General features: G+C 46.8%; 5 protein-coding genes across 8 annotated transcripts; 3 read left to right on the top strand and 2 right to left on the bottom strand.

Annotated features, from left to right (window-relative positions):
- The first annotated feature begins 426 nt into the window (after nt 1–426).
- On the top strand, nt 427–1790 carry LOC132257971 (uncharacterized). Its single transcript, XM_059755053.1, has 3 exons — nt 427–1258; nt 1319–1485; nt 1541–1790. The coding sequence occupies exons 1-3, from the start codon at nt 712–714 to the stop codon at nt 1724–1726; spliced, it is 900 nt and encodes a 299-aa protein (XP_059611036.1). The 5' UTR covers nt 427–711; the 3' UTR covers nt 1727–1790.
- Nucleotides 1791–1953: 163 nt separating this feature from the next.
- On the top strand, nt 1954–3315 carry LOC132257913 (uncharacterized). Its single transcript, XM_059754970.1, has 3 exons — nt 1954–2050; nt 2111–2717; nt 2785–3315. The coding sequence occupies exons 1-3, from the start codon at nt 1981–1983 to the stop codon at nt 3272–3274; spliced, it is 1167 nt and encodes a 388-aa protein (XP_059610953.1). The 5' UTR covers nt 1954–1980; the 3' UTR covers nt 3275–3315.
- Nucleotides 3316–3407: 92 nt separating this feature from the next.
- On the bottom strand, nt 3408–7750 carry LOC132257912 (structural maintenance of chromosomes protein 4). 2 transcript variants are annotated; one of them, XM_059754968.1, is made up of 5 exons: nt 7587–7750; nt 7387–7502; nt 7171–7322; nt 3683–7108; nt 3408–3609 (listed from the first exon to the last, which is right to left on the bottom strand). In XM_059754968.1, exons 2-5 carry the CDS (start codon nt 7463–7465, stop codon nt 3424–3426), a joined length of 3843 nt encoding a protein of 1280 aa, XP_059610951.1. In that variant the 5' UTR covers nt 7466–7502; nt 7587–7750; the 3' UTR covers nt 3408–3423. The 2 variants fall into 2 exon arrangements, with proteins under 2 accessions (XP_059610951.1, XP_059610952.1); XM_059754969.1 differs by having other exon boundaries at nt 7387–7750.
- A 282-nt stretch (nt 7751–8032) lies between these two features.
- Nucleotides 8033–8966, top strand: LOC132257786 (uncharacterized). The gene is made up of 2 exons (XM_059754817.1): nt 8033–8329; nt 8479–8966. Exons 1-2 carry the CDS (start codon nt 8102–8104, stop codon nt 8899–8901), a joined length of 651 nt encoding a protein of 216 aa, XP_059610800.1. The 5' UTR covers nt 8033–8101; the 3' UTR covers nt 8902–8966.
- A 125-nt stretch (nt 8967–9091) lies between these two features.
- Nucleotides 9092–11554, bottom strand: LOC132257705 (RING finger protein nhl-1-like). 3 transcript variants are annotated; one of them, XM_059754717.1, is made up of 5 exons: nt 11444–11554; nt 10885–11287; nt 10578–10778; nt 9369–10502; nt 9092–9309 (listed from the first exon to the last, which is right to left on the bottom strand). In XM_059754717.1, exons 2-5 carry the CDS (start codon nt 11200–11202, stop codon nt 9160–9162), a joined length of 1803 nt encoding a protein of 600 aa, XP_059610700.1. In that variant the 5' UTR covers nt 11203–11287; nt 11444–11554; the 3' UTR covers nt 9092–9159. The 3 variants fall into 3 exon arrangements, with proteins under 3 accessions (XP_059610700.1, XP_059610702.1, XP_059610703.1); XM_059754719.1 differs by having other exon boundaries at nt 10885–11226; XM_059754720.1 differs by lacking the exon at nt 11444–11554 and having other exon boundaries at nt 10840–10945.
- Nucleotides 11555–13733: the final 2179 nt, after the last annotated feature.

The following is a 13733-nucleotide window of genomic DNA, read 5'->3' as shown; positions in this document are numbered from 1 at the left end:
AACGTGCTAACGATCTCAAAAGGAAATCATATCCACCTCCAGAAGTACACATTTGCGCCAACAAACATGGGGGGAAGAATTGTGATGAATTATCACCCCCACACTTTTTCGGCATTTTTCATCTCATTAGCGCTCTTTTCCACTCGTTTATCACACCAGTGTGTCTGTGTTTCATATGGAAATTATGTTAAACATCGAGCTGAGCAAGTGTCACTAATTTGTTAAAATAATCACTCAAGGAACAATTACTGTGTGGGTGGGATCAAAATGAAATCTTCATCCATCAGCGAAACATGGGAAATGCTTAGGCAGTTTTCACGCTCTGGAAGTGAGCATAATCAAAGTGTGTCAGTTGTGTGATTTCTCAGCTTTTATTACACATATTTTGTCTAAATTCTTGTCTTTATAATTCATGGAACTCTTGCATTTACCTGAGGAAATTCTACAATTAATTATGAACTTCCTGGATCCGCAGGATCTGTTGAACCTTAGCTTGACTTGCTGGCGATTGAGTGAATCCACAAAATCATATCTAAATCATCTCTGCATCATGACGCAACTCGGTCTTGTGAGAGCAACAAGAAAAATAAGATTGTCGTACATAAGTTGAGGAGAATCTTCAAGAATTCCAGCGCAAGAGTCAGTGAATGCCTCAGTGAAGAGTGAAAATTCCTCAAGTGAGACACGACAGTCTCCCAAATGCCAGTTTGAATGGAGTTGTCGCTGAGGATGGAGACGATTTGTGTGCTTCTTGCAATCTTCAGCAGCATTTTTCCACCCATTGACGCCGAGTGGGTGAAAATTTCCATTGATCCGGGCGAGAGACAGGGTGTTAGTGAATCTGGACAGGCATTCGGTGGATCACAGTTCCTCAGAGACACTCTGGCAGTGAGTGAGAAGGGATTGTTGGATGATTTCCAGCACTATGAGTGGAAGAAGAGCCATGTGAATCGCGAGTGGGTGACAAAGAAAAGTCCTGCAATTGCTGTCTCATGGATTATGCCCGAGAAGACACCGGAAACCACCACTTTCACCCCCACAAAAGCCCCGGAAATGACAACAGTCGGAACAACAGAGGCAGGAAGCACGGAGAGTTCAGCAAAGCCAATCAAGAAGCAGAACAGAGACTTTAGCTTTAGCGGATTCTTCGCCTTTCTCAAGAGTATCCAAGATTCTTTCATGAATCGGACAAAGAGAAGCATTGAGGACAAGCTGAAATACCTCAAGGATATTCGTGACAAACTACTGAGAGAAATAGGTGGGCAGGAATTAAGTGAATCTCATCCAGTCGTTTCCTGAATGTTCTTTTGTGTTGCAGAAAAGAAAATCAACGCTCTTTGGCCAGCCGAAGAAATTCCCCCGAAGAGAGTCAAGAGACACATCATACCTAGTCCAGAAGGACACATGGATTTTCCATCATCCGAAGGCGCTCTCATGACGATCTGCTTCCTCACATTCGCCGTCTTCCTGATCAAATTAGTTCTTGTAAGTCATTTTGTGTCCAACTAGACGCCATTTTTCTTACCTTTTTCATCTGCAGCAAGTGATAAACACAATTAAGAGCAAACACTACAGCTTCAATGGATTTGACACGAAAACTCCAGCACCAATCAAGATCATCAAGAATAATAGAAATGCCAGGCGATTTTCCCTCACAAACACTGAAAATGTGCAAACAATCGCGAGCGTCACGGAAGCGATTCATCCGGCAAAAGGACGATTTTAGTTCAAATGTTCCACACCAGGTGTGTGATCAGAGATCATCTTGAGAAAAATCCAAAGTTTAATTGTATACCATCGTGATTTCGTAGTTTAAATGCTTTAATTGAGTGAAATAAATTTCCTAAGTACTTTTATGTGTGCATTTTGCGTGATTTATTTGTGTTTGAGCGCGATTTTCCAGGCACTGATTTTGCCACCAGGTGTCGTTGCACGGCAATCAGCTGTTTTACAGACGCGCACGTGTGTGAGGAAAACAACATGAAGCGCACGAAGAGTAAAATTTCTGCCGTGACAACACTTAGAAAATCCGCGAATAATCCTATTCTGGGTGAGTAAATGCCGCAGAAAACTAATCAGCAACAGTTAATCCTTCACATTTTCATTCCAGTCAAGTTCCAGAATGGAGATTTGCTGCCCGGCGCGCAAGAGAACCTCGAGTGTCACTTGGCAGTGGATAAGCATGACAAGAAGTCCAAGAAGCTCATTGTCTCTAGCGACGCCTCGGCGTACATCGGAAATGTGGAGCGAGATCCGCAGATGAACACATTCATCGCCATCCGGAATAGCGTGACGAACAAGATGAGATTCGTTCAGGTGGAAACGTGTTCGCTGCTGAGCGAACATGTGCTCAAGGTTGGGAATGACAGCGCCGTCCGGACGGCCATGGATGACAACGAGCGCTCGCTGTACATGCAGTTCGGTGGGAAGAGGGCAATTAAGGCGTTCGACAAGTACAACAGGATGAAAGTGAATGTGGACATCGTGAAGGACGATCTGGACAGCACACTTCAGAGTCACAGTGAAGCTGTCAAGGATGAGCAAGACACTCCTGACTTCGGGGAGAATGCAGAGAGCCCAATTGTGCCGCCCATGAACAAGGATGCGAAGAATGTGAGGGAATTGTATTCAGTGGTGGAGATTCTGTCGCCGGAATTGCTGTCAGAGCTCGATAGTGTGGCTCAGGAAGTCACAAAGACACCTCCAGAGGAGCTTCCGTAAGTTTTCCATCCCACAAAGCCTGCAATTTGAAGATAATGTCTGAAAATCCACTGTTTTTTGCAGGATCGACAATGACTTTGTCCTTCATCGTATTCGCAAAGTTCAGCAATCCAGCAAACTGGACTCCGAGGAGAGTCTGCTGAAGATCAAGGCGCTGATCTATCTCGATGCCCTGATGAATCTCGTGAAGAAGATCAGGAGGGGGCAGAATTTCACACACGTGAGCTTCTCTGACATCTGTGACAATGTTGAGATGGACATTCGGAAGCGCTTCATTGAGCCCAAGACGTCGAAAGTGGTGAAGACGGCTTACACAACGCGCAAAGCCGTCTGCCACATCCTCATCCTGGGCATTTTGCTGTCAGAGAAGCTCGAGATAAGCGTGACTGAGATGGTGGAGCAGCTGAAGACGACCAACAGGAAGGAACTCTTTGAATTCGCCATCTATTTGGGACTGAAAGTGTCTTCGAAGGAGTTCTTGGGCCTGAGATTGCCATCGGAAATGGATGAGAAGCGTCGCATGAAGCCCGAGGGAAGGAAGCGGAGAAAGTGAAGAAAATCATATTTTGAGGTATATGAAATTCATTTTATTGACAAAAATAGTTTGTTTTTCTTCCTATATGACAATTCTCTTAAAGTATATTCAGGAGGCTCTGGAATAGCGCTTGACAGATTGTGGTGGAAATCAAGGCCTACTTCTCTCTAGAGCAATTGGAGTTCATTGTTCTCAGCATTTTCCTCCTCGGCATCCACAGGTCTCTCCACATTGGCTATTGTTATTGATCCCGTGCAGTCGTTGATCTTGTAAATGCCCACGAGATGATTAGACAACTCGAACATGTTCGATCGCAAGGATATGATAATGAACTGGGCATTTTTCGTGCGTTCCTGTGAAAGTAAAGAGAGAAGAACAGTGAAATTATTCAACTCAAGGACAACGAATCCCTTCGCAGAGCCTCACCTTGATGTAGTGAGCCACAATTGAGACATTCTTGAAGTCCAGCGCCGCATCGATTTCGTCCATGACGTAGAGAGGCGACGGTTTGTAGTAGTGCAAGGCGAAGACGAGCGCCAGTGATGAGAGTGTCTTCTCGCCACCCGAGAGATTCGAGATGATTTTCCAGGACTTCTTGGGCGGACGCACGTGAAACATGATGCCCTCGCTGAAGGGATCCATCGAGTCCACAATCTCCAATTCGGCATCCCCGCCAAGTGTGATCATCTGGTACATTTGCTTCAACTTCCTGGCAATGATGGTGAATCCCTGCATGAATTCCGTGTGGCGCTTCTTCTTCACATCATCATACAGCGCTTGAAAGTCATTGCGACGCTTCGTCACCTCTTCCAGCGCCATCACGCGCTGCAAATACACCTCACGCTTCTTATTGTACTCCTCAATCACGGACAAATTGGGCTTGGAGTTCCTCAAAGTGTCCTCCATCGTCGTTATCTGATAGGCAATGTCATTGAGTGTGTACGATTCCAATTCCCTCTCTGTGTACGTCTTCAGTGGCGGCATTTCCGTCTCTCCCGGAACCTCCTTCAGCTCGAGACTCTTCATCTGATTCGTCCACTTGTGCTCCATATCCTTGCGCTCCTTAATCCTCTTCTCAATGGCCTGATGTTTGTCATCAATCTCCACCTTCTCCAGCTTTCCCTGTCCCTCCAACTTCTGTATCTCCGCAATTCTCTTCGTTGCTCCCACATTCTTACTCTGCGCCTCCTTAATTTCCTTCTTCATCTCCTCAATCTCCTCCTTGCACTTCTCACCCTCCTGCTCCAGCTCCGTGCGTTCCTCACTCTTCTTCTTGATACAATCCGCCGCCTCTTGAATCTCCTCCTCCAGATTCTTAATCTTATTCTCCAGCTTCTGCCTCGTGTGTCCAGCACTGTTCAAGTTTGCCATCATCTTATTCACATGTGCAGCCAATTTCTCAATATTCTTCGACAATTCCTCAATCTTCATCTTCACTGACTTCACTTTGGAGTCCGTAATCTCCTTAATTTTCCGATTAATATGGAGAATCTGATCAGAAATCTCCTTTGCCACCTCCTCAGACTTCTCCAACTTCGACTTCTTGCTGCCCATTTGCTTCTCCAGCGCCTTCACGCGCTCCGGATCAGATTGCGTCTCATTCTTCTTCACCTCCTGACGCTCCATCTGCTCACGCATGTGCGGCAACTGTTGGCGAAAACTCTTAATATCCAGCAGCATCTTCTTCTCCTCCGACTCCTTGGTGCGAATCAACGTGGTCAGCTCGTGGATTCGCCTCGTCAGCTGACCCTGATGCATCTGCAGATTGTTGAGCTCTGACTGAAGATTGTTTGCCATCTCTTGCATGCCCTCAATCTCTCGGCGAGACTTTGGCGTGGCTCCGGATGTCTTTGTCGCCACCTTTTGTCCCATGCGTCCACGCATCATTGATCTCCCACCGCCTGACATCGTGCCCGCCAGCTCAATCACATCCCCGCGCAGTGACACGACACGATAGCGCGTGGCGCCGTAAGCAATCCTCGATGCCTGATCGAGATCCGTCGCCACCAGTGTGTCGTGCAGGGCAAAGTAGAACGCCACAGACACCCGCGGATCCTCCACTTTGATCAGATCAAAGAGACGCGGCACATTCTCCGGATAGGATTGCCTCTGATCGCAGTACTGCTGCAGATGATCCACCTTCTCCAGCGCAATGAACGTCGCCCGGCCAGTGTCGTGCTTCTTCAGGTACTCAATGCACGCCTGAGCCGTATTCACCGTGTCCACCACGATGTTATCCAGCCGACCACAGCAGGTCGAGATGGCCACATCGTACTTGGCATCGATGCCACCCAAATCCCCCAAACGCCCAAGAATGCCCGGAATGTCGCCCGACTGTTTCTGTCGCATCAGCGCATTCACCACCTTGTCACGCGACTGGGCAGCTTGCATATTGTTCGTGACATCCTCAACATTGGTCTTGAGTTGCTGAATCTTCTCACGCAGTCGCGTCTCTTCCAGCTTGGACTCCTTCAGCTCATGTTCGGCACTCTTGAGATCCTCCCTCGCCTTGGGCAGCACTCTCGTGACCTCCTGCAGCTTCTCCTCCTTCTCACTCAACGACTGCTGCGCCTCCTCAAAAGCCACCTTCAACGAATTGTACTTCCGCGCCTCCATCACCTCATTGTACTGCACCATCTTCAGCTCCGACTCCACCACCTGCAGTGCCGCTCGATCCGCATTCACCGCCTCCTGCAGTCCAATCATCTTGTTCTCCAGCGGCTCACGCTGCTCATTCAGCGCCCGCGTCGCATCCTCCAGCTTCGCGAGATTGCTGGCCAACAGATCCTCCTGAGTCACCTTGTCGCGCGACAAACTCTCAATCTTCTCTCGACACTCCTCAATCTCCTTCTTCGTCTTCTCCGGCATTGCCTTCTGCTTCTCCAGATTCTCCTTCTCCTTCTCCACCTGCGCCATCGCCTCCTTCCGCCGCGCATTCGTCGACTGCATGAGCGACTGAACTTCAGCATACTGACAAGATATCTTCTCATGTCGCTTCTGCTGCGCCTTCATTTTCTTCACGAGATTAGAATACTCCTGACTGTCCTTCTTCACAACACCCTCCAACTCCACACGCTCATCGCGCAGCTTCTCATACTTCTCAGTGTGCTTCTTCAGCTCCTCCACAATTTCACCCTTTTGCTCCTCATCTTCAATCATCTCCTTCACATTGTCGCCAATTTTCTTCTGCAACAGCTTATTTTTCACTCTTATCAGCTGATTCTCATTCTTCAGATACTCAATTGCCTTCTCATATGGCTCCTCCAGATCCTTCAGCTCTCTGTCAGCCAACTTGCAGCGATTGTGCTTCCCCGTTCGCTCCTCATTGAACATCACCACCTTGTCGTTGATCTTCACGAGGGGCTCTTTGTACCGCGACGTGCCCACAATATCCTCCAAGTATTCCAGCAGTCCACACTCATTCTTGTGCGTCTCCGTATTCACCACCTTTGGCTTCATCATGGCAATGGACTCCACTTCGCCCTGCAGAATGAGGAAGCGATTGTGATCCAAGTCGATGCCGTGCTTCTTCAGCAGACGCGACACTTCCTTGAACTGCACGCGACGCTCGTTGATCTGATAGTATGAGGAGTTGTCCTTAAAGGCGCTCCGCGAGACGACAAAGCTCGAGTTTGGCAAGTCTTCGAAGCTCCCATCTGGCTTGTCCACAATCTCCTTGAAGTGCACTGCCACACAGCAGCTATTGACGTTGGGAAAGGCGGCGGATTTGTGGAGCAACACTGAGAGCTTCTTGGAGCGAATCTTCTGTGCTCTGTAGCCAAAAACAAACAGCATAGAGTCAATGACGTTGCTCTTCCCACTGCCATTGGGCCCCACGATGGCTGAGAAGCTCTGTGAATGACAAACAAGCGGTGAGAAAAGTCTCTCAGCTTCTCAGAGAGCGAATTTCTCACGTGATGGAATGGTCCGAGGATCGTTTCTCCGGCGTAACTCTTGAAGTTCTCATTCACGATGCGTGTGATGATCAAGCGGGGCCCTTTGCTCTCTGCCGAGCAGTACGGTGGCACCGGCGGTGGAATGTAGATGTCCCCTATTCGTGTGCCTCCTGAAAATACAGAAAAGGCGCCAGTGAGACTCTCTCATTAACGGACAATTCCGGACTTCCTCACCTTCTTCATCGTCTGACATCTGCAACTCAAAGTCCACCTCCATCCCATCCGGCGCCCTCTCCTCCTCTTCCGTACTCATTTCTCCTGCTTTTAGAAGCACTTTAGCCCCTCAATTCCTGAGACAATGCAGAAAACCAACAATTAATAAACACAAACTTTCCCGAAGTGAGGTTATGATTCAGCGTCCTTTTTAATCATACAATTTCACGTGGAAATACATCAATTTCCGCTGAAACCACAACGCGATATGATGAATTAAGAGCTTATACATGCACAGATTGAACAATATTACGGGAAATATCCTTATAAAGTGTAGAAAATACAGAAATCGCAGCTTGGCGGAACGTCTGGAACTTTTAAATGGACAAATGACGTTTGAACTGAGAAACCGTTGACTGCAATCTCATCGATTTCACGAATATGCCTTCATTGGAAAATATACAGATAAATAATGCATTTTTATAATCACAAAATGTTTTAAATTCCCATATGTCCCACAAGTACTTAAAATTGTGAATCAAAACAGCGGAAAATGCGAAATATTCAGAAAATTCTGCGCTATGGCCGAACTGAATGAATAGTGGGTTTATTGTGGCCTATGGCCGAACTGTTTGCCACCCCTGGCGTCTATCGATTTATTTGCATCGACTGTCAAATTATCGCTGTGTTTGGTTGTGTAAAAAACCCTTGTTTTTCCTCAATCTCCGTGAAAATCATGGGAAAACTACTTTCAAATACGTGGTCCTTCTTCAAGAAGATTGACGAGAAGACGGCACAGTGCAATTTATGTCTGAAAGTAGTGAAAACGTCAGGAAACACAACCAACGCCAGGAACCACCTGAAGATCAAGCACAAGCTTCTGGAGCAGGAAACAAGGCCAATTTCTATTAAAATTGACATCGACGATAAGAGTGATAAGACTCGATACATTAAGGATGAGCAGGTGAGCGTGAGAATAGGGGAAATCCTTCTCGGAATCTTGTGATATCAAATGCTCCGTGGCGCCGATTCTGGGGTCACAATAATCGATTAATATCGGAAATTTGGGATTCCCTCTGATATTTTATTCGAATTCCTTCCACTTTTCCCCAGTCTCAGGAGGACATTGAGATCCTGGAGCAGGTGGAGGAGGTCCAGATTGAGGAGCAGATGCCCCAGGATGAACAGTGTGCCGAGGACAAGGAGGAGTCGTCAGAGGTCTACTGTCTGGAAGTGCTGGAAGAGGAAGATAGTGCTTATGAGAACTTGCGTCCTGTGGAGTCCAAGGGACGCTCCTCGGGATACGTGGCGAAGAGACTGCTCAACGACGGGAAGAGGGGTCGCAGGGAGAGTGGCGAATCGGTGTCCAAGATGCCCAAGTATGACTTCTCCTCCGCTGTGGACATTTTCTTCGCTTCCATGGCGGCGACAGTGAAGCAAATGCCTCCGGACAAGATCATCCTCATGAAGCAGAAAATCTCCGAAATTGTGTTCCAGGAGGAAATGGCACAGCTTATGAATGAAGATTATGAGTAATGATGATTCCTACAGTTAATTATATTGTGTTTAATACCCGAAAAGTAGAAATCTTATCAAATCTTGATTTTTGATGAATGAGGATTATGAGTAAAGATTGTTCTTGCAAGTACGAAATTGGTCTCTTTTTCCCCTTCTTTGTATGGAAAAGTGTAGTTTTTCCATTGGATTTGCAAAGATCCACTTCTTCTTAGGCAAATAAGTGATTTATTACATGTAACTGAAGAGAAAGAGGTTTATTTGCATTTTCTGCCCTTTTCATTGGAAAATCTGCACTGAATGATTCTTGTAGTCGCTCACGATGACCTCCAAGTCTGGAGTGACGTGGATTCCAGACACCCACTTGAACAGCCGGGAAGATCCTCGTCCTCCGATTGTCTTGATCAGGCGTCCATCCTTGGTGAAGATCTTGAAGGGAATCGCTTAATGAGTCTTGCTGAAAAGCCAGCAAATTACAGTAAAATTACCTGAACTCTGGCATTTCCACTGTCGCCCAGGAAGATGAAGCCGTGCGGTCCGATCGTGAGGACTTCGGGATACTTGAATTGTCCCTTCTGCGTGCCCATCTTCCCGAATTCGCTCACTTTCTCGCCCAATCCGTTGAAGATCTTCACTCTGCAGTGTCCACTGTCCAGGACGACAATGTTGCTCCCGTGCAGAGCCAGTGCTGTGGGCGATTGAAGGTCGGCCAGTTTGGAGATGGTATTCTGGAGTGCGGAAGCAATCATCTGCGTCTTCTTCACCTGTCCAAACTGCAGGATCATCTGTCCAGTGATCCTGTTCAGGCACTGCACGCGATCATTCCCAGTGTCACACACGAAGATGGTGTTTTCGGGACCGAGAGCGATTCCTTCGGGGGATCTCAAGCATCCCTCGAGATCACCTTTCGCCCCAATCACGCGCTGCAATTCGCCGTGGCGCGAGAAGACGAAGATGCAGTGCTTCCACTTGTCAGACACGAAGATCTCCTGGGAATCACTGGACAGAGCGATGCTGTGCGGATAGATCATGTCCTCGTGGAAGATCCTGTGGATGATGCGTCCCTTCTTGCGCTCAATCGCGAAGATGATCTTGCTGTCCGATCCTGCGATGTACAGCAGCTGATCGCCAATGATCTCATCCACCCAGGGCGCCAGGAAGACGCCCAGCGGCCGAGGACACTTGCCCCAGAACAGCTTGGGCTTCAGATCCCTCGACATGATGTACTTCACCAGGCTGGCCTTGTCCTCCAGCGGATTACTGTCTTCCTGCTCTGGCGAATCCTCTTCGGTTTCTTCGCCACCTTCAGGATTGTTCAACTCAATCCTGAACTCCTCCTCGTTGAACATCATCCGCGTGTCGTCACACTTGGACACATCTTGAAGGATGCCGGAGACTCTCTTGTGCATCTGGAGGAAGTACGTGCTCGTCTCCTGGTGAATTTTCCCACTCAAATCTCTCTTTGTGCTCTCAATTGCATCCACAATTGTCTGGCATTTGGCTGTGGCTTCGCCGATCATCTGTTCCGCACTCTCGAGCACCAGCACTTCTTTTCTCCGCAGTTCCTGGATCTGTCTGTCCACGAACTGACTCACGTGGCTCCTCAGCTGCTCCATGCGATCCTAAAATTCAATGGATTCATTCAAATTCTCTCTCACTCGCTGTGCCAGATTTTAATAGTGCATTGTCTAACTGACCTTTATGCCGTCCAACTTGTGCGTTAGACATTCTTCGGCGCTCTTCAGCTGATCCGCCAAGTTGCTGAGCTGATTGCTGAGATCGCCCATGTGCGCCGTCCAGCAGATCTGGCAGAACTTCTGGCGACAGTGGCTGCAATCCCTGAAGCAATCGTGGGCGGCATTTGGCACCATTTCGCACCTCACGCAGCGATCTTCCTGCTGGAGAAAGTATATAAAAATCAGCGTCACCCTGCTTCTTATCACTCTCATTATATTGTACATCAGTGATAAGTCGAAGAGGCACACTTTACTGGGAATTCCATACCACTTGAGTGACTGGCGATAGGGAGGCATTTCCGAGGAGCTTCAGCAGCGAACAGATGTAGAGATTGGTGGGAAGATCGCCGAGATGGGCCGTAATTGTCATCCTGCAAGTCGGACACTCTCTTCTGCTGCCGCCGCTGCAGATCGCCTCGAGGCAGTTGTGGCAGAATGTGTGCTGACACGCCAGCATTTTGGGATTCTGCAGGCGATCGAAGCAAATGCCACACTGCACGAGATCCTCAATGGGAGCCAATGATCCGCGATTGTCGAATCTCATGCTCTTGCTGCGCAGCACAACCGGAGGATTTCTCTGGCTCATTTTTCCCTCTTTCTCCTGATTTGACTTGGAAGCACAAGATATTGCAAAGACGGAATGAAAAACCAAGAAAGTCTAAGGAATCAATCTGCAAGAGGACATCAAAATTCATCCATTCACGCCTCGGATTTCATCTTGAATATTTATTAGCAACAATGGGAAGAATATATCCAGGCATATAAATTGCAATCTTGATACAGATCAACAAAGAGATCAATAAAGATGATCGGAGTTTATGTCTTACCGGACTTTATTACCGAAGAAGTCACAACAGCTGTAAATGCAACAAAATGTAAGACAATCTGAATGGATTGAATGAAGAAATCTACACAATTCAGCACACTCACTCTTCTTGCTTGCAAAAGCATCGACTGACGAGGAAGTGGACGCTCTGTGGTCGGGCAATTTCCCAACAATTGAATCTTATCACACTCTTATCGATCATTTCATCTGGCAATTCAATTAGCCGGAATTGGTGTTTTGCCAGAGTTATTGAGCGCGAAGTGGCTTTTTGTGTGCGCGATGAGAATATCGCGAGCATTTGGCTGGTTCAGGCTGTTCAGGGTGGGGAAGACGTCGTGCGATCAGCCCGATGACGTCGATCTTGGTCAACTTCTTCAGCGCCAAGAGGCATCCACGGCAATTTTCTCTCCGTGCAGTTCAATATCGACTGTCGCTGGAACACCATCGCGAGTCCGCGGAAGTCTTTTGCGCGCAAAAGTTGGATCGTGTGAGTTTGTGGCGCGAGAGTGATTATGGAAAAGTGTGCCTGAGAGTGCAAGAATGATAAAAAGTGATAAGGCAGCAGTTTAGAGCTGAAATCTCAAGGATTAAATTGCCTCTTCTAATTGTAGAAGTAAGCGAAAAACCCCCCGAGAAAGATCATTGATCCTCACGATCGCGAGCGCGCGATTTGGTGAAATGTGTCAAATAACAAAAGTGGCGATCGTACGAATTTGATTCACTTCTTATACGTGATAATATCTACCCATTGTTTGTGCTCGTCAATTGAGCATTTTAGTCACGATTGCAGGGCGAAAATTTGATGGCACACATTGTTGGCCTGTCGCAGTGCATAAATAGCCAATATGATCAATTGCGATCACCTTTTGCAGCGCGACAACCTGTTGCGGACGATCTTTTCCTCAAGTCTCATGAGATCATGACATAGTTACGTAAAAGCAAATCTAGGGTTTCTTGCTGAGAAACTCTGTAATACTTTTTGCCCGTGCTTAATTGATTGGCGCAGCAATTAATCCCAAGAATGGCGCTGAAGAGAGCCGCCAATCCTGTCCCAGAGCCGAAGGATCTGTCCGATGATCCACAGATCGCAACGGTCTCATTCCAAATATGCCACAGATCATAAATCCGCGACTAATTCACACACAATTAATCAAACTCTTCTTGTCGGTGGCGGAAAGAGAGATGTTTAGAGAAAATTGATCGTTATTGCTGTTTAAGTAGTGCATAGTCGGTAAATCGCGACGTGGGGCGCGCTTTTTGTGCCACCCACAGGTGATAATCTGTCTACACTTTGGACTTTATTGGCTCATATTAAAATGCCCGTGGAGAGAAATTGCTAATCGCGCACATGTTGAGCTTCTTAACCAAGTGAAAAGTCAATCTAATTTCCCTTTTTATTCATAAATCGCATAAATCACTAAACGTGCTGTGACGATCATATTTTCAGTGTAATTTCATTGCAGGTCACTTTGAAATTACTGTATTAGTTTCTTCACTAGACAATCGTAAAATTGTCTCATTTGCTTTTTCTGCAAGTGATCTAGATTTTTTCCTCCTCGAAGATCAATCAAAATGTGATCAGACATTGAGTAATAATGTATCATTTGCAACAAAATAGGAACTCATTAAAATTATCAGCGCATTTTTTCTCGTCTGCGCGTGAATTTGAAAAAAATTCGGAATGTTTTTCTAAGCATCACCGCATTTTTTCCTCCATCTTTCTAAGCCACACAGATGACAAAGTGGGATATTGGAAAACAGGTGATTGTGATCGAAATTCTTGGGCAGCTTCTCGGGCATCAGCTCTTCTCCTTCTTGTCAGACGAGATTGCGTGCGCGCATGAGGAAAAAAGCGTGTTCTGACCCAGATTTATCAACGGTGTCTCAATATTCAAATAAAACCAATGAAAGTTTGAGAATAAGTGTCATCATATATAATTCATTGATGAGATCGACTTCTATTAAGTAGGGAAAATCACAGACTGCAGACGATGAAGAATTGGGACAAATTCTCTCTGTTTCTCAAGCACTCCTTGTCGAAATGAACCCACTCAGAGACACTCAGACGATTGCAGCACAACTCGCGATGCCATAAACTCGTTATGATCACATCATTCTTGCCCTTTTCGCGTGATCTTCCTCCTCTTGTAAAACCTGTGCAGTCACCAAGGGGGAGATAATATGGCTCTGAAGTGGTTTACAGTTAAGCGGAAGTAAGGAAGTGTTGAAATATTTGCAATATTTGTGTATGAGAAGCATTCTTCTCAAATTAGCGCACTTTCTTGGATTCC

The sequence above is a fragment of the Phlebotomus argentipes genome, unplaced genomic scaffold (assembly GCF_947086385.1).
Source record: "Phlebotomus argentipes unplaced genomic scaffold, Phlebotomus argentipes genome assembly scaffold_4, whole genome shotgun sequence".
NCBI lineage: Eukaryota > Metazoa > Arthropoda > Insecta > Diptera > Psychodidae > Phlebotomus > Phlebotomus argentipes.
This window is presented reverse-complemented; position numbering and strand designations above follow the sequence as displayed.